General features: G+C 43.0%; 1 protein-coding gene across 1 annotated transcript; it reads right to left on the bottom strand.

The window, feature by feature from the left end:
• Positions 1-15,759: 15,759 nt before the first annotated feature.
• ATF3 (activating transcription factor 3) lies at positions 15,760-17,620 on the bottom strand (the record flags this gene model as incomplete). Its single annotated transcript, XM_079550627.1, has 3 exons — positions 15,760-15,957; positions 16,532-16,639; positions 17,381-17,620. 3 exons carry the CDS (start codon positions 17,618-17,620, stop codon positions 15,760-15,762), a joined length of 546 nt encoding a protein of 181 aa, XP_079406753.1.
• Between the last annotated feature and the right edge of the window lie 5,493 nt (positions 17,621-23,113).

The following is a 23,113-nucleotide window of genomic DNA, read 5'->3' on the forward strand; positions in this document are numbered from 1 at the left end:
CTTCCTTTTGTTTAATTTCAGAAGGAGCTGAATAACATACAGTAGTGGAAAAATAATGTCTTACATGGCATCTGATGTACAGAACAGTGGTTCCCAACCAATGTGGCAAGACTTACAGGCAAGGAATGAGTCTGTGAAGTTCAGGAATGTGCTCCATGGGACTCCCCTGAGAGCTGGAAGGCATTAATAATTCCCTCAGGTGAGGTTCATCTCCCCAGAAGTAAAATACTAAAACTGTTAAGAAGTTTAAAAGAGAAATTACACTTGATGTAAAGTGTGTTCTGCTTCTAGTTGAGAGAGAATGAATTGAATGAGTGAAGCACACCTTTCGAAAGTGCTTACTGATTGTGTCAACAAGTTTACGTCCATGCTTTTTAAAAGAAGTTGCCAGAAATTACAGTTCTGTAGCAGAATTAGCAGAATAAATTATTCTTGTCTACAATCAGTGATCAAACTCTTCCTGAAGCAGCCTCCCAAAGTTTTTAAAAGTGGCTGCAGACAGCTGGTGTGATTTTTTTACACATATTGTCTCCTGAGCTGCTTACTTTATAAATCTTTATAAATTACTTAAACTGTTCGCTGTGTGCATATAGAAACCTGAGAGCATGCCACGTGCAGCACAGTGCCATGCAAAATAAAATAATGTATTATGAGAAGCAAACCTGATTAATTGGCAGGCCACGAGATAGCTATTCTTTCTGAGAAGCAGAGCCAATAGTCACCCAGGACTATATTAGAACAGTGCTGGTAGGGAAACCACATTATGGTGCAGCATTTTCACCATTACATGACTTAGGCAAGAGTGACATGCTGCAATCTTCTTGTGCCATAAGTCAGTGCTTGCTGTGAGGACTCAAGTCGGTGCTTTTGCATGTGCACTGTGAGCATGCACTGAAAATGCTGGTTCAGGTTTCTCTGGTAATTAACTCAGAGCTCACACTCCTTTCATTCGGCGTTAGCATATACCAGTACCCAGCTACGATTTGAAATGCTCAGCACTGCACAACGAGAGGCGGTGAGGCACTGGTACAGCTGCCCAGAGAAGCTGCAGTGCCCCATTCCTTCAGGTGCTCAGGTTGGATGGAGCCCTGGAGGGCAGCCCTGCCCATGGCTGGGTTGGGGCTGGGTGGGCTTTAAGGTCCCTTCCAACCAAAGCCGTGCCTTGATCCTACAAGTGACTACGGTACGTGTACGACTCGTGCAGCAGCAGAAGCTGTGCACTCAGGGCCGCTCAGAGCTGCTGTTATCTATGCATCCTGCTCTCACGAGGGCGGGCTGCTGGGCTATACCTGGAAGGCATCAGAAAATCCCAGCGACCATATTTTGTTACTCATGAAATACAGTCTATAAATTGTCTTCGGGGACTCTCCATCCAGATAACCAGTGGGTTCAGAATTTTCATTTACAGGATTTCAGCTTGCCGAAACAAGGGGAAGTCCCTGTCACATACCATAACGCTGCATGAGTCCGAAATGCCTGGAAGTTACACGACAAGCCTCGTTGACTCGCATGTACGCTCCGCGACCCGGCCGGGCTGAGGGGGCAGGATTTGCGCACGAGCCTCACGCCTGACCCCAGGGAGGCACGGCCGCCTCAGTCGGGCAGAGCGGGAGCGCGCGAGAGACACGGCGGCTGCGGGACCGCGCTCTCCTCACGGGCGCCCGCCAACGCCGTAACTCCCGAAGCCGCTAACGGCCTTCAGCGTCCCGCCCTTCAGCCGCGGAGGCGGAGGCGCTCGGCCGGGGAGCCACAGCGTCCCCTGGCGGCACGAGTCCGTCCGCGCGCGGAAAGTGAAAGGCTTTCGGTTGAATTCTCGGAAAGGCTGAGGGAGCCGCGCGGAGCGGGACGCCTCTGGAGGAGGAGGCGAGGCCCCGAGGCCCGCCTGCCGCCATCGCGGGGAGCCCCGCTTCGGGCCGTGGGGCTCGGGCCGAGGAAACCACGCTTTTATTGCTGGGTAAAAATAGAACGTTCGCAAACTGCTCTCCAAGCTGCCCAGTTGGGTTTATGGCCATCGGGAACGTGTTGGGATGCAGTGAGCTGGGTCTGGCAGTGCCGTCAGTAAACCCACCGCTGTTCTCAGAGAAATCATCCGTCATCCCAGTACAAATCCCAGCAGCCGTGGTGTGACTGGCTTTGGTGACTGCTGGATGCTGGCTTGTCATTAAAGAGCCCAACTCAGAACAGTTTGCTTACATGCAGTTGTGTTTCAAATTAATAAGAATCACATCAAGATGATGCAAGATAGACTCATAGCCTAATGCAAGAAATATGTACAAATCTTGCACAAACCACGCGTAGCAATTGCGTTGTTTTGGCACCAGGAAGAGTACGTTTGCTGACACACTGCTGAGCGAAGGTAAGAAGCAAAAGATGCGATGTTGCAAAGAACTGTGCTTGCTGGGAGGGAAAGACTCCGTCCGCTGGGGCAGGCAGTGCCAATTCAGTGTCTGACCGTCAGTCAGTGGGGAGAAGGAGTTGGAGTGGCAGTGAGTAAAGTGCATCTGAAAGCTTGTTTCACTTCTTCTTGGTGCTGCTTACTACCAGCCAGCAAATAGCTGCATACTGCCTTTGGACTGCTCAGCAGAGCTGCTCTGGGGATAGTCTGATTGAGAAACATGTTCTGGAAATGCCACATTTCATCGAAGGAGACGGTGAATAGAAACCTTGCATTTGGGCTCATATTTCTTACTGTCTGTACTAGAAGATGTGAAATACCCCACGGTTTTCTGGTTTGTTTTTGGGCTACTCACGGCACAGCACACTCGTGGTTCTTGTTGGAAGTGCTCTGCACAGATGTGAATTAAGAAGTCTCGGTATGAGCTGGACCTTTCTACTTTTGAGCAATCAAATTGCATACAAGAACTTAACCATTCATTAGAGCACTAGCAAAAGGACTAGCCAAAGTCTAGATGGCATGAATTGAATTCTGCCCTTTGTTATACCTGCTGGGATCAGCCATTGGTTTCATTCACGCTGAAGTCTCTGCTTTTAAGAGGAGAAATCTTGATTGTTCATGTTGGCCCTAAAAATATCTGATTATGTTCTTCCCTTTTTTTATGCCCAAGGTCCTAATATTTCGTTTCACTACCTTCATCCCTAGGGACAGTGACAGTTTTTCTTAGAAAACTCAAAAGAGATGCAAGAAACTGTCTTCTTCCACAGACTGCATGTACTTATCTATGATTTATCAGAAATGTGAGTAGTTGGGGGAAATGCTCGCTCTGAATTTCTGGGAATGGCAATAGCTGAGGGATCCCCCATATTATATTTCTCTCTTTTTCTATTTTCCTATCGTATTTTGTCTGCAGGTGGCACTGGCAGTTATCTCAATTTCTAATTAAAAAGCGGAAGATGATATTTTCCTCTATGGTAAATAATTACGTAGATTTTTGGCCCAATTTTCCTTCTTTGCCAGCTCAGGACAGTGGCATGTAAATCACTGAACCAAGCTACAATTTCTTGTATCGTTCCATCTAATAAGTATTGCTGGCATGCCCTTGAAATGGATGTTTGTAATCATTTCCATTATTTTTACTCTGGTACAGTAATGTTCTGTGTTTTGCTCTATTAAATACATGGAGAATTTTGACAGTGGAGCCAAACAGAATCTCTCACCTTTCTTTATGAATGAATGTGTACCTCTGAGTATTTTATGAAAAATTAATCCATATTTCTTGAATGGATTTCTCACTTTCAACCTATGATTTTGGCTTGCTAGTTGCCTGTGTGACCTTCCAAAAGTTTACAGATAGAAGTAAGTTTCTAATATCATTTAGTGAGAGAATTACACCTACCTCTCTAAGGTGAACCAAAAAGCTGGATATCCAGGTTAAATTCTGGTCCAAAACTGACTGAAAGGCTGAAGGGCACAACTTTGCCTTGATTTGTTTCTTAGTAAAGTAATGAAGAATAAGGTAATGGGAGGTGTTCGGTTGGTTCCAGGGCTCAAGGAACTGACCTTAAGCTCCAAGTGCTGCTTGCTCCTTGCAAGGCCTTACGTTACGGAGATTTGTTCATCTACCTCTAGTCAAACATGGTTACACTGTGATAGGAATGTACTGAAAATTAAAACTGTTATTGTAAATGTGAGGAGCTTATTTTAGTACAGAGAGGTTGGAACAAACTTTTGCTTATGCGTTTTTTTCATTAATAAATATTGTTTTCTATTTAAAGGAAAATAATTTTCACTCTCAGTAATGAAATGCTCCACCTAACAGCAATACGTGGAATACTGTAGATCTCTCAGCAAGTCTCATGGGTTGGACTGACTTCCCATATATTTAAAAATGTGATCAAATCCCAAAAAAGCAGTTAAAAAAAAATCTCTCTCATCCCTACTCATAAATCAGGAACTGAAACACCCCTTTGTATCCTGCCTGGCTTTTCAAGATGGGATTTTAGTGCTTCAGAAGATTGCCATGATTTTGTATTTGTGCACTGTGCAGTGGTAAAAGAAAGCTACAAATTCATTTGTGGTTTCTAAGCACTGCCTATTACAATACATATTAAGCCATGTTTAACAAGAACTTAAATCGTGGTGTACATTTTTGATTGTGTGCAGATTGTTCCTAAAAGAAGAATATGTGATAAAATGCAGTAAGTTGAGCAAATTCAGCTCAACAAGCACGCAAAACAAATGCAACGGTGATGCTTAAGAGGAAGAAGTGTGGGAAGATGATTTATACATTTGGGGAGAACTGGTAAATCTTGAACTCTGCTGTGAGTTACTCATATCATCACGGGCTGGGGATTAGGTGCTTTGGAGTAATTGCCATTAGTGATGTGCTTGGCCTCCCTGCTATGGAGAGGCTACGGAGTACACAGTGCGTGCGGCAGCACTGGCGAGTGTGGTTGAGTTTGAAGGAGCTGGAAATGCTCTGGGTTGTGCTGGAAGGCTTGGGATCCACAGGAAAGAGATTCCATTGAGAGCTGTGCTGGGGGTTTGTGCTTTGAGGGGGCATGGGGGGGGGCGAGGGTAGGAGGGAGATAGGGTAGGAGTTAGGAAAAGGCTAGAACTGAAAAAGAGCAAGAGTTGGAGAACTGTAATTTCCAAATTTTTCTTACCCTTTAGTGGAATACTTTCACATGTTTAATCCAGAGAGAAAAAATGAAAGGGAAATACTTTATATCCCTCTTGGCTTTCAACTTTTTCTGCCAGAAGAGCTTCTGTGACACCTTTGGCATGGCAGAATATTTGTTTTTCAGTTTAAAATGGTAGCTTACCTGTTGAGGTGGGTAGAGGAACATTATTGAGAGCTTGTGGCTTTCTGCCATAAGGCAGATAGTGCTATCATCCTTTTTGCAAGCCAATGCATATAAAGTTGCACAGGTCGCTTTGCCCAGCACCTCTCTGTGAGCAGTTTATATTACCTGTAAGCTGATTCTCATCTTACACTCTCTGAGGAATAGTCTCTGAAGTCATTGTTTCTTTTGGACACCAGGATTATAACTTGTGCCACTATTTAGTCACTGTTAATTTTGACCCATAGGTGTTTTGGAGATGGATATTTGCCTACACTGCTTCTAAGTCTAGCTTGTTGCACTCTTACTGAGTAGAAGTCTGGAAGGGACAAAAAGGGACCTCCCTCTAAAATTTAATCCAGATCACGTGCATTGTATGGCACACAACAAGAACCACAGAGTCCTCTGCCAGTCCTAGATCTTATAAAATCTAAACACACCAATAATCACGGAGTCTATTTTTAAATGTTTACCATGATTCTCAAAGGCACATACGCATTTAACATCTGTATCTTTTTAAAGTGTTGTTTATTCTAATATACCACATCTCTGGCAATAATTTTGTGCTAATTGCTCAGAACACGCTGTCCTTTGGGAGGTTATAAATTTAAGTATGACACTTACTCTGTTTTTTCAAATTTACACATATTGAATAATTAACTAACTCAAGATCTTTGGGAGCTCGAGGTGCCTGCCTATTTCACTCCAAAAGTATGGATTTATTGCCATGAGTCAGAGAAGTAGAATTACCTTTTCCTGAGGTTGGAGTGATCTGTCTTTCCATGTAAGATGCTACTATGGCAATGTCGGTTGTGTTACTAGGGTGACCTAAAAACACTAACTGAATGTCTTACACAGAATTCGTTTTAAAGGAAACTGAGCATTACCTTCTGTTCCCTCGCTAATGCATATGGTTGGCCATATTTAGAAATACTTTTTAGTTCTTGAATTTTAGTTACTTGAAATTAGAAGGATTTAAGCACTGTTGAAGTCTTCACAATTCCAGCTCTCTGCTGCCTAAATCTTCACTTCTGTTCACCTAGGCATGCACAGACATCAGGTTTTACCATCCATGGTTGTGCAGACCCATAGCTCTTGCCATGTGCCCTGAGCAGGATTCTGCTTTGCTATCTGTCAGGATCCGACGTGGCGTTCATGCTGAGAGCACGCACATGTGGCAGCTGTGTATGTATTTAGGAGGCTCACTCCCAAATGTTTCTTCCATGATGGCAGTACAGATTGCAGATGGCAGAGGTTGGCCTGGAGACACAGTATGTTCTCTTTAGAACTGCAGGGCTCTTTATCAAGATAACAGGGTGGGTTTTTTTTTTTGTTTGGTTTTTTTTTGGTTTTTTTTTTTTTTTAGGGTATTTTCTCCAGACCTTGGGACATTCCTATCTCTCTTTTTCATTCACATGCAAAGTAGCACACTAATGATTTCCTACTTAAGGAACAGCCTGAAATGCCAGACATAACTGGATATCCTCTCAGCATCTAGGACACTGACTATATATGTGTATGCCTGTGAATAACAGAACTGAGGTTTGGCAAAAAGAACAGAGACCTATGGTGTACGTCTCATAACATGCGGAGGGAGGGGGTCAGTTTTGAAGGAATCTAACTTTTTCTATATTTGTGACAGGTCAGCTTTTTGAATCCGGTTTCCAGCGTGTAATAATTGCCTTGCAGATTCTGAGCTAGCAGTGTTTTCTCTATACTTCAGAAAATTGTCAATAAATAAGTGATCGAATAACCGTGAATGCTGGTAGGGCTGGTTGTACAAGTGATCAACATTAAAAGACAATTAAATGTAAAAGTATCTGGCTGGGGATGAGGGAAGAACTACTCCAAGTTTCTTCAAATGGTTGCGATGTGTTTTTGGGAAGAGTTGGAAAACGGCCCTCTGACAGGTTCCATGTCTTCCTTGTCTGGTGTACGCATCTCAGTGCATGGAAAGTATTATTACTCTGGAATTTAAATATGTGTCATATGTGCCATAGTCATTAGTCTGGAGTTTCTGGTTTTGAGGGGAGAGAAAGATGAGAAACCAAAGAAGGAATTAAATCAGATCTCTGCCCCTGCCTGAGGCCCTTATCGTTTCTTTTACAGTTATGCAGATCTCTCATACCCTTGTTTCATGGCACAGGACCTCCTGCTGCCCTGATATGGCCCTAGATACACTAATGTCTTACTCAAACATAGGATTGTTCCTGTTCTTTCCTGGGTCCTTTTGTCTCAGAAAACTTGTCCCTTTATCTAGCTCTTCTTCCAAGTGGCCTTTGTGATACTCACTGGCAGTGCACACCTCCTGCCCTCAGGCACCTGGAGTTGGCTCTCAGAGTCCAGGGTTCAGTGGCACAGGTAAAGGAGCAGCCGCCCTTATCTCAGGGTGGGAGTTTGGCTGGCTGACTGCCTGCATGTGTGGGTCTCTATACTGAGGAACTGGAGGCTAACAGCTGACTCTGCTCCGTAGTAGTTTTCTGTCTCTTTACAAATGCTGCTCTAAGTAGTCATCTACTTAACTTCTGCTAAGATTGCTTTTGCTGCTGTAGTCTTCTTTGGAAAGCACTTCCAAACTTCCCTTGTGTTGTTTGTTGTTACCTTTTTCTTTACTCTAACCCTAGTCTTCTGCCACAATGACTTTTTCTGGCCCAAGTGTATTTATTATTCCCCCTTCCAAACATTTGTACAGAATTCTTGCCTGTGCTGAAGAGGATTTGAGCATGTCTTTTTTAAAAGACATTGGCTCTCACACTGAATGAAAGCATCCCCAGCCAAAGCACTCACTTTCCCAAAGGCACAACGCCTTTTGTAATTTAGGCATTTGTTTTCAGTGTAATTATCAATTATGCTATGCTTTTGTTCTGCGCACACTTTAGATGTACTGTAGTCCCCCACAAATATTTTGGAGACCTACATGTGTGGTTATCTGTTCATTTGAGTTTGTAACTGCAGATTTCTTCAGTAAATAGCTCCTAGTGGAGATTATCTGTGCATCTATTTGCATAGCAGTAGGAATCTTAAGTCTATTTGTGTAGTGTTTTCTGTAGACATATTCTTGAAAGATTCTATCCACGTTACATATGGAACTGTGAAAGCTACTGCACACAGAGAAGGAAGAATGTGGTGTGTTATCTTACTTGGAAATACTGGGTCACACAATTAGAAGATATTCCATCATTCATGTGTAAGATAGCAGAGCTGACCTTCTGCTTGCACTCTCAACAGTGGCATTTCCTGCTTTTGAATACAATTTTGTGCAATTTAGTATTTGCTTTAGCTTCCTGTAGAATAGTTTCTCTTCTCTTTAGGGGAACTATTGAGTTGTTTCTATAAACCAGCTTTGGCACATTCTGTACATTTGAGTAATAACTTCTAAAAAAAGTGGGAGTGGAGGGGTAAGTATACAAAGGGGTAGAAGAGTCAAAAATGTTTTGGGTAAATTCAGATAAAAGTAACAGAGAGCTTTTCACTGCATTTGGTTAAGTGCAGAGGAGCATGGTATTGTTTGAAAGGCAGGTAATTTTTGAAATTAATTTGTCCTTTCTATTGCTATTCATTCTGAGGAGTTTTTTTCTTTGAACATAATGTGGGAAAACCTTGTAAGCACCAGTTTCTACAACTACCTTTCCTTGGTCCATGGATAGTTTTGCTGTCAGCAAAGGAATGTGACGTGACCAAATCCAGACATTCAGAACTCCTTTTTAATAGAGCCCTCCCCTTCCCCAACAAGCAAACAAGCCCCGGATTCCCAGAACATTTGTTTCTAAACACGAAACATTAACAGTCTAATGAATTGAATCTTAATTTATTTTCTTTTGGTTTCTGAACTTCTTACTTCAGAAATAAGTAATATTTCTAAAGCTTTCACTTCGGTAATGAGGAATGAGTTTCTCATCCTACAGTGTATAACTCAGATCTGAGGCTTCAAGAATACATGGTAAAACCACAGGAATTAGCTACAAACATGGAAGTTGCAAATCCTGTGTGATTCAGTTTTGAAGGCTGTAGGAGATAAAAGCAAAAGATGTAAGAGGGGAAGTTCTCACTGTGCCACTATCACAGATCTGTGTTTATCCAAGTCAGGTGAGTAAGGATCTCTGTTCTAGCCAACAAAAGGTAGCTGCACTCAAGTCAGCAGAGGGACTATTGTATATTTGGCTACTCCCCAACTATTTTCTTTTGTTCCAATCTCAACTGTTAACTCTTAAGAAATTTGTCAGTAGATTGACAGTTTTGACTGCAGTAGCTGTTTGGATAAAAGCATCAAGTGAAGTTCACATATGCTCTTCCATTACAAAAAAAAAGAAAAAAGAAGAAAAAGTATTTCTGGGGTATTCATGAAGACCAACTGATCTGCTGTAGTCCTATGTGTTGCTAATTCCTGAGTTAAATACCCATAGGGAAAATTGACTCTGCTGTCATATGTGAAATGATGAAATGTTGGGCTCGATTTTATCATTACTTCTCAGGAGGGAGGCTTCAAGGTTATGGTTGATAGTTCCCTTGCACCAGGCTTGATTCTTGGCAGTAAAGAAAAAGAAAAAGAAAAAGAAAAAGAAAAAGAAAAAGAAAAAGAAAAGGAAAAGGAAAAGGAAAAGGAAAAAGAAAAAGAAAAAGAAAAAGAAAAAGGAAAAGGAAAAGGAAAAGGAAAAGAAAAAGAAAAAGAAAAAGAAAAAGAAAAAGAAAAAGAAAAAGAAAAAGAAAAAGAAAAAGAAAAAGAAAAAGAAAAAGAAAAAGAAAAAGAAAAAGAAAGAGAAAGAGAAAGAGAAAGAGAAAGAGAAAGAGAAAAAGAAAGCAAACCAAATTCCTGGAACTATTAGGAAAGGAATAGTGAATGTCAAGATCCCACCATGCTGATCCATGGCTTGGCTATGTCTTGAATACTGTTTACAGTTATGGTCTCCTGATCTTAAACTCCTGGAAAAGACACAGGCCTTTCTCAGAAGAGAAACAGGTAACAGGAATGATCGAGGATGTGAAATCTGTGCCAAAAGAAGTGACTGAACAGTCTGGGACTCTTCACAGTGGAGTGTAAAATGACAAGTGGCTTGGAGAGCACGGACAAGCATGAATGCTTCCAGTGCAAGAATGTGCAAGGGTCTGTCAGGTGAAACTGCAAGGAATGGGGTCAAAAGAAACAAGAGGAAGCTTTCTTATGAGTGGTGTCAGGCCTACAAAACTTGTCACTGAAACATATTGTGGGTGCTGGTATTGCGGGTAAATAATTGAGACAGAGACCTGATGAAGGTTACTATCTAAAGGAATCGTGTTGGGCTTGCGTGACTGCTAAGCTGAGAGTGGTTGGACTTTTGGGAAGCACCCAGAGCACATATACTTGCTCTACTCTCATTATTCCCTAAGTGGCTGCTTCTGATCACTGCCATAGGAAGAAAACAGGGCAAGGACCTTTGGGCTGAACCTGTGGAGCTGTTTGTCGAGAAGGCAGGCGGCTCTGGGATGTATTCTGACCAGACGAGCTGAATGATACCTGACCTGGCTGCAAATGAGCTGCCTCAGATGCTAGGAGCAGCTGGTCCTTCGGCTGCATGGAGATCCCATCCTCTCAGTGCCTCCAACAAGCCTGTGCTGAGTTTTTTGCTGTCATCACTGAGTGGTTCTTCCTGCCAGCTTGTACAAAAGCATTGCTACGCCACACTGCTGTGTGGACAAGTCCACAGTCTAAGTGGATAAATTGCTAAATTCTCAAAAGTGGGAAAAAGGGTTCCGGCATCAACTCCCACTTTGTTTCCATTTTCTATTTCATCTGTTCACAGGTCTAATCATTTTTCTTTTTTTTTTAGTGTCAGATTAAATATGCTTAACTTGGAGACTGAAAATCATTAGGTTTTTTTTGGTTCACACATCACTGTCAGCAGTAGTAAAGCTATGCAGCCAGACCTGCTTCTGTATCAAGAATAGAATCTGGTATATTCTTTTTTAATGGCTCTGAGAGAACTGAAAATTAGTAAAGAACTATTTTTATTACTGAAGTCAGCAGTTCTGATTCAGTGTCCAATAGGGTCTGCCTTGAGTAATGAGATTTTTTTGTAATATTGTCACTCTTCATCTTAACTGCACTTCAAAAAGGAATGGCGTCTATTATGTAAGGAAAAATCTGACACTGCTGCCGTTATAAGCTGGTGAAGAGCGTTGCTAAGGATTTCTATGCAAATAAATATTCTTGAACATTTTCATCATGTGATTCTCAGGGTCCCCAGCTGGGGGCACTGGGCAAACATAGAAACGGCTATGGCCAGATTCAATGAGACTGGCAGCCCGGTGCCCTGCCACATGGGTGGAAGGAAAGAAGTGAAAAAAGGTAAAAAGGACGTGAGATACAAAGTTGCCACTTTGAACTTAGACTTTTTTTTTTTTTTTTTTTAAGATGAAGTAGGTTTGGGTTTTAAAACTTTTTGTTACTAACAACTGTAGCGTTTTATTTCCCTTACCCAGTTTCTTTGGTAAAACCAACAATGTCAGCGACTTTAATGTCACCTCCTTAAGAAGTAATTTCAAGTTCTTGGTGGGTCCGCATAGAAAAGTTGTTTTATGTTTAGATCTGTTAGCATTTGGTGTTGTTAAAAGGATACCTAGCATGAATCACTGGCTTTGCCTACCTTTGGTATTAGTATTTGTTCATTTATATCACGGGAAGAGCTAGAAAAAAACTAGAACATGTTCCTTATTAGTGTACAGGATAAAGATGAGCATACGTTAAGGTCTGCATGGGTCAGTACACACACAGACTGTCTCAAACAAGACTGAAGGAGAAGATACATATTATTTAATTCAAGGAATATTAATTACTCTATTAGCAATATGTCACAGTGACCAGATGCTTGTGCAATTCGATGGTTTCAAATGAGAAAAGATTGTAAAATATCAGCTCAGAAATTCATAAGTCTAATGTTGTTGGTAAGGTTTTCTAAGATTAGGCAGGTAGATGATATAAAGATTTATGAAATTGGAAGTGAATCAAGTTTTCCAAAATAACATTTGGTAATGGGTTTAGGAGAATGCATGAGAGAGCATATACATGGGGGAGGGAACATACACGTTGGGATTGCACATCTTTAAAGAGATGTACCAATAAGAATAAGCATTCAATGTTTCCTGGTTTGTAGTAGCTTATCTTTATTCCAACTGATATTTTTAACTAGATTTTGTAATAGTGCAGTGGATTTCTTGGTTCCTTGGGCTCCTGGCCTTCTATCTCATCTCTGTAGTACGAGCTAGGATTGCTTGCAAAGGACTGAAGCCAAAAGTTTTGTCCACACCACCAGCTATCAAAACACAGGGACTTCTGTCTGAGTGCAGATAGTTTTGGAAAGACAGGATAGAACATTTTGTTCGTCTTCCCTCGTGCTTCTCCACACACACGTCTGCACGCACAAAAACACACAGAAGGAAACCAAAGCCCTGATTGTACTGTGCTTCTTTAGTTTTCCACATAACCATAGAGAGCAATCTGTAAATATTAAAACTTCACAAAGCAAAGGTATTAAGTCCCTTAGGTAACTGGAAAGTTGAAAGAACTTTCAGCTGGTTGGCTGTAAGATTTGGAGGGACTCAGAAGTTCTAACTTCCCATTCCTTAATCTAAGTCTAGACCAAGAATGAGAAATTAGCTGAAATCCATGATCAACCTCTTAATATCAAAGCTTTGCTTGTATCTCGACAATCAGTGAGCAGTACAAATATCACCTGGTAAGATGCTTATTTTTGAAAACCTATAAAATGTGTTTGTTTTCTTTTGATACCTTGACATTGTTGTAAGCAAATGAAACTGCTCCTGGAAATTGAGAATGAATTAAATGACACATAAGTAAATATATATTATTTTTTTATTAAAGTATCAAAACAAACTTGAAAATAGAAAACAAACTGCTTTTAATGCATTTTAAAGGTTCTCCTGATTAACGTATGCTTTTAAAAAACTCATGCAACATACTGCTCCTGTCTATCTGTTCAAACACTCTTTCATGGGCATAATCAAATCAACTTGAGTACCATCACTTCTACAGTAGCGTGCAGGAGCACGCATGCACACACACATGTACACACAGTAGAAAGCAGCTTTGACTCCACATACAAAGAAATAAAAATAATTATCTTCTGACAATAGTAGTGGTACCCTCTTAACATTTGGCATGCTGAATACATAACATCAAGCAACAAAAGCATGACGCCGGCGTCATCAGCGGTATGGTTAAAAGCAACCATACAGATTCCCTAAAGGAGAGACATTGTGTCATTATATTCTAGTCTCTGCTGGAACACTTTATAACAGCATAGGAGGCAAACTCTTTTGTCTGCTGGTATCTGATGTGCTAAAGGTAAAGCCAAGGAGCACGATACCATCATGAAGCCTCAGTTATGTACTCCCATACTACAGAAGTCAGAAACCAGTGAATACTGTTTGACAAGTTTACTGATAACACACTTCATGTATATCCATCATCTGACAAAGCACCGGCCCAGTTCCCCATGAAACTTTCCCCCTACTGCAGAGGCTCCAAATTCTGCCTGCAGGGCATTAATAAAAATGTCACTGAAGTCAAAGGCAGCTCCTTCCAGCATACAGAAAGAAAACAGATTCTCAGGACAGAATCAGACCTAGTGTGTTGTCTTTTTAATACATTCATTTTTCAGATACATGAAGTACATAGCATTTAAACATGATATAGGACATTACAATATATCCAGATCTTAGAAAATGTACTAAGTTCTGTTGCAGAATATAAAGATCATATAAGGATCAGGAGTGATACCCAATACATTCAGCCAGGACTTGTAGAGGAAGAAGCTTATGGCTGAGGTATCTTTCAGTTTAGCCTTTAGAATAAAACCACAAATTCAACACTGCATAACTGGTGTAAAATATTATGTACTGTAAGCTCCATTTAAATTGTGATGTTGAGCAGCTAGACACCATTGATCAAGATATAGAATTTTGAGAGGTATATTCTCTGCACCCAATCATTCAAGATACTCAAATGCCTCATCTGTGGAGATGATGAAGGTTAAGTGGTGTCTCTTGCAACTCGTGAAGTTTAGGAATATATAATATTAAACACCAAGAGATGAAAGTAAAAAGACAGCACAACACTTGTGTTTTCAGTTTTATCTTGCTTGCAGTATTTATTAACTTTACTCATTATGATATTAGTGATAAATAAGGATATTTTCTTTTACAAAAAAATTGTAAGGATATACTTTGTTGGATTAAACAATCTGAGAATTTCACAGAAACATCAGAATTTAAACACTCGTAGCTCCAACTGTATTGTCCAGCAGCTCTTCTACCAGTTCAGAAACATCTAAGGTTAGTATTTAATAAAAAACGAGAACAATTATTCACTACATCAGAACTCTTGTCTCCTTTAGATTCTAAGTAACACTTTTGATTGACTGTAGTTACCATTCAAACATAAAATAAAAGTAGCTGCAATCATAATTTTTCCCTCTGAATCATCTGGCAAAAAGAAGCAATCCTGACAAGGACGGAAAAAGCTTTGTCTACGTCTTACTCCTGACAGCCATCTGTATAACCAGATCACTACAGGCCATGGAACCTCTTCTGTCAGTGAGGGCTAAGGCTTGTAAGATTAGATCCCAGATGATTTTGGTTTTTTTTAAACTTTTCATGATTCATGAACCTGGGATTCAGTCCTGCAGTTCTTTGCTTGGGCAAAACCATATCAAAGTCCCTTCATCACTACTTCCGTCTTTCCAGTGGGTCCAATTCACACAGTTGCCAAGTGATGGTACAAAATTCTCTCCTGAATGCGAGGAAACACTGTACTTCCCAAAGGATAACAGGTGGGGTTCCAGCTCCTAAAATATCATCTTAGCTACATGGATATTTTGCAAGAAACCTTTCTTTGTCACACCTACTAGGACTTGTCACATTCAGTCTCTGAGATGAGTCATAGGAAAAAAACCACACAAGTGTTGTGAAAAAAGTTATAAAGCTTAACTGGAACTAAAGGCTTTTTGTGTGTTTGTGTGTGTGTGTTAGGTTAGAATGCAAAATTACATATCAGTACATTCTGCCAGAAACCATCCTCCTGGAAACTACAAAACTTTAAAAATACTCTGTCTGCTTTCCCTGACAGCCACAAGGAAAAGTAGTGTCCATCCAGCACAGCTGTATGTACCATGTGCATCATCGAAGTCATAGTGTTCTAGCACAAACGTCGTGAGTGCAGATACTGTATACTAGCAGAGAGCTAAATCTTCTGAAGCTGTTGTCTGTAGCTCCTAGGAACAGCATGTATGACAGGTGCAAAACCTATTATGAGGCAGAAGGCTCTTCAGTTTGACCGAGACCAGATCTTCCAAGGGGAAGAATCTCTGACAAGCCAAAAATGATTCTTCCTGCTTAAGAAAGCAATCTGCCCTTCCTAAGCGCTCTTTACTAATAGAATCCTACACATAAGTCAGATCCTCTGTGGATTCTGTTGCTTCTAGTTGTTAAAACATACTATAAATATTTCCACATTTGCCATATCACTTAACCTTGTAATGTTCCTTCTTTGATCTGTTGAATAAAAAGATTCCTTTCATCTTCAGGTGTCCTTCCATTTTGTGCCCGAACTATACAGGTGGGCCTGTGAAGATTTAGCATGTATATCAAATGCTGCTTCTCATTTTTTAGCTCTTCAATCTGGGCTTTTAATTCCGCATTGATAGTTTCCAGCTTTTCTGATTCCTAGTCACAAGGTACAGACACAACTATTAGTGTGAGCATTCCAAGTAGTTAATTGCAGTATTTATCTAATAGTTGCAGTTTTTCATTGGTGGAAAAGCATATGGTTAGAAGTTACAAGCTCTCAGCGTCCTATAATGGTGAAACTATACATCCTCCAGTTGATAATAGTCTTAAGAACAGATTGACAGTTGCCTTCTTTGGCCTTTACAGAAGTGTAACGGACACTGAAAAGCCAAATTCAGATTTATACTCACAATGGCAGGCATCCAAAGTAATGTTTCTATCTTCTATAAGATTATTTTGAGCTTTTTGAGTCAACTATTGACCCAAAACTATTTATGCTACTTACTAACTCCCCAGTACACCATATCACATATCTGTAAACTTATGTTAAGCCATCTAAGAACATAGCTTTCTATCAGAACCCCTGGATATAGAAACAAACACAGGCCTTATGCTGCTGTAAAATAGTTTTAAATGGTAGCAGATAAGGTGAAGAAATGTCATCTCGTTCACAGTATGATGACAGACAAATATATATATATATCTCAAAGATCTAAAGCCAGATACTTACTTTCTGCAAACATTCTGTTTTTTCCTTCTTTTTGTTTCGGCACTTCGCAGCAGCAATTTTGTTCCTTTCCCTTCTTCGCTTTTTTCTTTCATCCTCTTCAGGAGAAAACTATCCCATAAAAACAGATACACACAATCCGTAAGATGTTGGAACACTTTGACTATATTTTGTTAACTTTGACATACTTAAAAGAAACACACTGCTGTTAGTGCTCACATCATGAGTTACATAAGGATGTGATCTGACCTTGCTTGCAGTACTGTAAAGTGGTAGTAACTCCATTTAAATTGTCAATAAAACCTGACTGAAGTTTGGATGAATGCGATGGCTCATTGTAAATCAATGTCACCCCAAAAAATTGCCAAGTGTCTTCCTAGGCTGCATGCCAAAAAGGGGGTGCTGGGCTCAGACCCAGGTGTTGCCATTTCCTTAACTTCATCTGTTTCTTCATTTTATAATACAATGTTTTCCATTGAGATCATTATCTATCTTAAATTAAAAGCCTCGTGGTTAGGAAGTAGCACGGGAAGGACAACTTATTCCAAGTTGAGCCACAAGTAGGCAGAGAAACCAGATTTAGTACTTACTCTAATCACTATCAAACACTGTCCTAATTCATAATTAAAAATAAAACACTAACTTACAGACTTCAGTGGAAATTACAAATACCATAGGAATTTCCCAGAAGCAAATAACAGAAAACCGAGCAACAGACTTAAAAGGATCAAATAAACTAACATGTTTAGATGGTAGAGAGGGGTTGTTTGTATTTGACATAATTAGTGCTCTTCTAGTGCAAGCTGCTTAGAGAACTGAGCATTCACCCCGAAATGCTGCTCAGTGCCATACCTCTGTTTTCATGATTGATGTTTCCATCGGCCTTTCGGACACTGTCACCGTATCCAAAGTAGAAGACATCCTGTGGGACTGACGTTTGTTTTGGATGGCGAATCTAAGTTCCTCTTTCACCAGTGGGGTTAAATTTGTGAAATCATCAAACCCCAGTGACCCTGCAGGAGACAAGGTGGGAACAATTGCGGAGGCGCTGACTTCTAATGCAGACACCTGGCCGGTGTGTTGGACCATCATTTTGCTGAAAAGCAAAAAGAGACAGGAATAGCCTTTCAACAGCTGTAAAGAGGCAAGTAATATCTCCTAGAGGTATATTTCATACTGTGAAGTAATATATTTCTTGCATTGCTCAGCCCACATTCCCTGCGTACCTCAGTCTCTCATGAGAAACAGTTTAGAGTTTTATCACTAGTAAAAGCTTTCACACCAGGCTCAATTCGAGGCAGCATTTTAAAACAATAACCAAAAACAGTAACCAAAGAAATATTATTATTATTTAAAACACTGAATTATCTGTATCTTCATAGCTACCCCACCACAAAATCACGGCTTGAAATGGACGGAGCCCACCTTCATCTCAGCTACACTTCAGTAAAGATTAGAGAGTTTTGAAGAAGCTGAAGTTTGCTGAATCGGCTACAAAATGCTCACCAGGTTCAGTTTTACAGACAGAAAAATATGTCTCGTTATAAACTCCTGAAAAGCAGTTCACAATCAGAGCTATAAGAAAGGTGGAAATCTACACATCCACATAGCTTTGAGGCACAAACTGAGACAGAGGGAAGGAGTAATGAAAAATGTAACACCAATTGTTTCCTCCCTTTACACTCACAAAATCTGAAACTGTCCTCACGTGCCCTCAACAAGTTTTTAATTCTTCAGTGTTTATGGTCAGATCTCCTGCTGATATAAAGCTATGTAACCAAAGAGACTTTGGCTGAGACTGGTTAATGGGGCACCCATGGAGGAACTTCATTTCTAGCAGTTTTCCTACAGAAATAAACCAATCTGACAGTGGTTTTTGCTTTCCCCTTTTTAGCCATCCTCAGTTTTTTAGCCAATTTTGGAAGAGGCAGAGAGGCGCCCTACATGCTTGGTGAAAACTGCTAATCCCACTGAGGGAGAAATGCACAAAACTCAGCAGTCAGTCACCCAAACACCATGGGCAACCCAGCACAAACCATCCATCCCTCAGCAGAGGCGAGAGAAGAGGTCTGGAAGAAAGCTGAGCATTTTGTGTGGCTGGCCCACAGGACAAGAGGTGCAAATCCATAGGAAAATAGATTGTATTACCTCCCCTAATCATAAAGCAACTTTTGTTCATTGGATTTTGCTGTATTACTTTTCCTGCTTTCCTCATCGTGGAGGTTTTTGAGATTTTTGTTTTCTTGGATTCCTTTGGAAACTACATGACACATAATCTATTCTTGTTTAGAGTTGTAGGAATTATAGCCAAGTCATTGCAATTAATGTAGCGCAGGTAAGCAAACAGTTGCCTTGGGATAGGAGTGTGGGTAAAGTTAAATTTCCACGTGGACAACCCCAAATTGTGCAGTTCCCTATTTGCTACTACTATGACATGGCAAGAAATGGTTGGGGTCACGTGCCTTGACAAGAAGATAGATTTCGCTCAGAGATATCTAAAAATATACTTTAAATCCACATCGGTGCAAATTAGAGTAGAACCCAGCTCCTCACTAAGCGAGGTAAACACAAAAATCCAAGGGCAATGAACTGCCAGAGGACAGAAAATCACTTGTCCAGCTGCAGAGGTTTCCTCACTTTGAGTCTCAATGACCACAGAAGAGCCAAAGATTTCCCACATCCCAGGGGTGAAATGCTGAAACCACCGAAATCAAAAGGAGCTTTGCTGTTGACCTCAGCGGGGCCAGGATTTCACCCTCGGTTGTTAAATATGAGGAAATTATTCAGAACAATTTGTTATTCAGAAAGACCTTGGGAAATTTATGTAATTCTCTGCAGAAAGCCCCTGCTCATGAGTCACATTTAAAGTACTGATACAGTTTAATCCTATAATCTCAGAAAGCTGGCAGTTACTTTTTTCCCCCGAGTCAGAAAGGCCCTGTGATTTCCAGCTGAACTCCTGGCATTATTTACCACTTCTCAACATCCAGCCGTTCAGCTCAGTGAAACAGGCTGACTGCAGGTGATACTGAGCCCCCCGCTGCTCACAGAATTTGGAGCTGTGCTCCCTGACTGCCCGTCTCCTCCGCTCCTGCTGCTGCCTTCATTCAAGACACTTAATTCCATATAATTCAATCAAACCAGGAGTCTTCAATTAACAATAAAACCATTTCTCCAGCACACGGAATAATTAATTGGGCCAAGCATTTCTCAGCACGGGGGAGTTTATTCATTTATATTTCAGTTCAGGTCAACTTTTAATTAAAGTCAGCACCAGAGGAAACCAAGAATGCCCGTGTTTTAGTAACGTGTCTGAGAAGTTGTGCTTACCTACCAGGCAGTGCTATTCCTACAAGCGCTAAGCGTACCACGAGCCCCAGTGCAACCCTGCTGTAACGTCCTCAGGTTTCTGTAGAGCTGTTGATCTACTGATCCATCTTCGATTTGACAAAAAGGGAAGGGAGGCTGCCACTGGGAGGGGAAACCCAGAAAGAGCAGTGCCCTTGCCTGCACGGCTCGCTGACCTCCCAGGCACCCTGATAGCATCCCTTTTACACACACTTTGGGGCGGGGGGCCTGCCAAGCAGCAGGCAAGCCGGATGGGTCCTGACCCCAGCCCACCACAGCTGGCAGGGCTTCTTGCCCCAGGCTGACTCCCCAGGTGCTTGGCAGCAGGGCTGGGGCCGGTGCATGGCATGGCAGGATTCCTTCCAGTGCACGGCTGAGGTGGTCGGGAGTGACAGGAATATCAGAAATAATTAGCCTGTGTTGAAGCCAATAGTAAGCCAAACAGATTGGCTTTCCATTACAAAAGGTAGATGTTTTCCAATTTCTGAGGAACAGATCTACTTTTAGAAACACTTTACAAGGATGGAGATTAGATTTTCCTAATAAAAATAAACCACAACAGCTTGCCCCGTCTTCCAACTTCTGCACAAACTGTTCCTCTGTCTATCAGTTTTCAAGAATGGCATGCTGCTCTGCCCTAGGTCTGCATAGCAATAGGGACATCTAGCCCCAAACTGCGATTACATCTGGGATTCCTGATCCTATCTGTTTACTTCATTAGACCATGTACATGGATGGCAGCTCTGGTCTATTTTGAGGACTTCTGAAGTTACTGGAACTGAAGGTGTCGAACATTTCATGGGTCTGATTCACAAAGGCACAGCTTGCTCCCACTATGAGCTCACGCTTCTTTACTTTATTCTTAGTTTGGCAATTCCCTGGGTAATAGCTCTACTATTGATGGAACCTTCGGCTTGAGGTAGATTCAATAAACTTTGCTTCCGCCACTGTGCTTGTTTGTTCTTTTGTTGGTGGCTCTTTCCATCCTCACCAAATCTACACATCTCCTCTGCCGATGTTTTAGCTTCGGTACACGATTCCTAGCCATGCACTTCTGTTATGCGTATTCCCGAACCACTGCTTGGAGTCTTTCCGCTCAGCTGCTGACGGCTGACTGTGCCTCTCTCTCGGTTTTGCTTCTTCACACGAATCCCTTTTCCTCCGGTGCTGATGCAACAAACGCCGATAACCATTGAGGTTAATCTTAAACAGCATTAAGGGCAATTACAGTTCACAACCTCTGTGCACGCTGGTTGACCTTAAGCTCTCTGACATCCCACATCACTCCCGAATCACTTTCCGCCGGCTTCCAACAGCTCAAACGCGAGAAGAACCCATTTCGAAAGGGCAGCTCCTTCTCTCTAACAAGTTTTCTGTCGAGCCACGCCTGCCTCGCTTAGGCAAGACTTTGGCGACCGATCTCCGTGTCGGACACCGGCACAGAGAGAGAACCGAGCGAGTCTCCGGCGCTTTTCCTCCCGGGCTGCCCGGCGCCTCGCAGCCTCTCCCGGCGCCCCGCCGGCAGTCGGAGCGGCAGCCGGAGCGGCAGCGCGGGCGGTCGCGGGCGGTCACGGCCGGCATCCCCTCGGCCCCCCGGCGCCGAGCCCCGTGCTGCCCGCCCCCGCGCGGCGCCGAGCGGCACGGCTGGCCCGGGGCAGCCGCGGCTCCGCTCGGGGCTCCGCTCCGAGCCGCCCGCGGCTGAGAGCTGCGGGCACCCCAGGATCAGGCTCCTCCGGTCGCCGGCCCATCCCTCTCCCCGGAGCCGCCCGCGGTTCCTACCTTTAGTCCGTCGCCGCCGGCCGGGGCTGCTCGCCGGCCGCGCCGCGCCCGCTCTCTCTCCCGTGCCCGCTCCGCCGGCGGGAGAGCAGCGCCCGCTCGCGCTCCCCGCGCCTCTGCCTCTCGCCGCGGTTGCATCACTCCCCTTATATAGCCGAGCGGGTAGAGCTGGTATTTACTCTGGCGGCGAGTCCCGGGCTGATGTCATGCTATTAATAGCTCCCGGAGGGCGGGCGGCCGGGCGGCCGGGCGGGGGGGCAGCGGGGCCCGCGGCGGTGATGCAAGGCTTCACACGGAGGCGGGGCGGCGCAGCCTCGCGCTCCATAACAGGAGCGCACCGAGCCGGGCCGTGCCGAGCCGGGCCGCGGGGACCCCGCGGGACCCCCTCCCCCCGGCGGCGGAGCGCCCCGTGCCGGCAGCGCCCCGCGGGAGAGCGGCTCTCGGCACACGGCGCGGGGCCGTCCTCCCCCGGTGTTCTCTCTTCCCCTTCCCCTTTTTTTTTTTTCTTCTTTTTAACAGACTTCAGGGGGCGTCCCGACTTCTTAGGCGTGCGGGACGCCTTGTCGCTTTATCATAAATCGGAGTCCTTCTTACGGCTCGGAAACGGTCAAATGAAGTGAAGGCAGCGCAGCTTTCGAAAGGGCTAGAAACGGGAGCCTTCTTCGCCCCCAAACTGTTGAACACCCCCTCCCAAAAAAAAAAACCGAACCACCCTGCGCTCACTCCGTGGCGCTCCATCTGACGGCCAGAAGCTCTTCGCGTTTCGGAGCGGGGGGCTTCAGTTCTTAGCCCGAGGAAACGGGAAGGAGCCGTTTAATTAAATTCCAGAACGCTGAAAATAAATAAATAACTTCTCCCCTTAAAACAGCGCAGCACGCGATGTCGTTCTGGTTTCGGGGAGAACCAGAGACTCCCCGTAGGAGACAGGGGAACGTGCTGGTGGTAGTGGTGAAGGGGTTTTGTTTTGTTCTTTTTTGTTCCCATAGCTTCCTGGTTCGGTGAGTGACAGCGATTGCCTTCCAAAATGTTAGAAAATAGACGTATCAAAAAAGCACTTATCTGAGAGCACGAGGCTCACAGAGATTTGCACAGCATTTTCCAATACGATAATATTCCATCCTCGGTTCATACAAACTTGTTATCTTTGAGTCTCTCTGCTAAGCATGGGAAGAGCCTGGAGACTCGTTTATTCACTTATAACACAGACCCCGATCAGCCCTCCAGACAGTTAATTCATTTTGCAGTGTTCATGGGGCTGCATTTGGTAACAGGTAACATGTCTCAAGTGGGAAAAGCTGGCATGTATTGATAGCTTAGAGCATTTAAACAAGGACATGGATTTCTAACATTAGTCTAGCCCATCTGTACCTCACCTCTGTGCACTTGCGTCCACACGGGTGTATGTGTGCATACATAAATGCACACGCTGCCCACCCAGATGGGAACTGTACTCTCAGCTTT

This window comes from Tetrao urogallus (assembly GCF_951394365.1).
Source record: "Tetrao urogallus genome assembly, chromosome: 2".
In the NCBI taxonomy this organism is placed as follows: Eukaryota; Metazoa; Chordata; class Aves; order Galliformes; family Phasianidae; genus Tetrao; species Tetrao urogallus.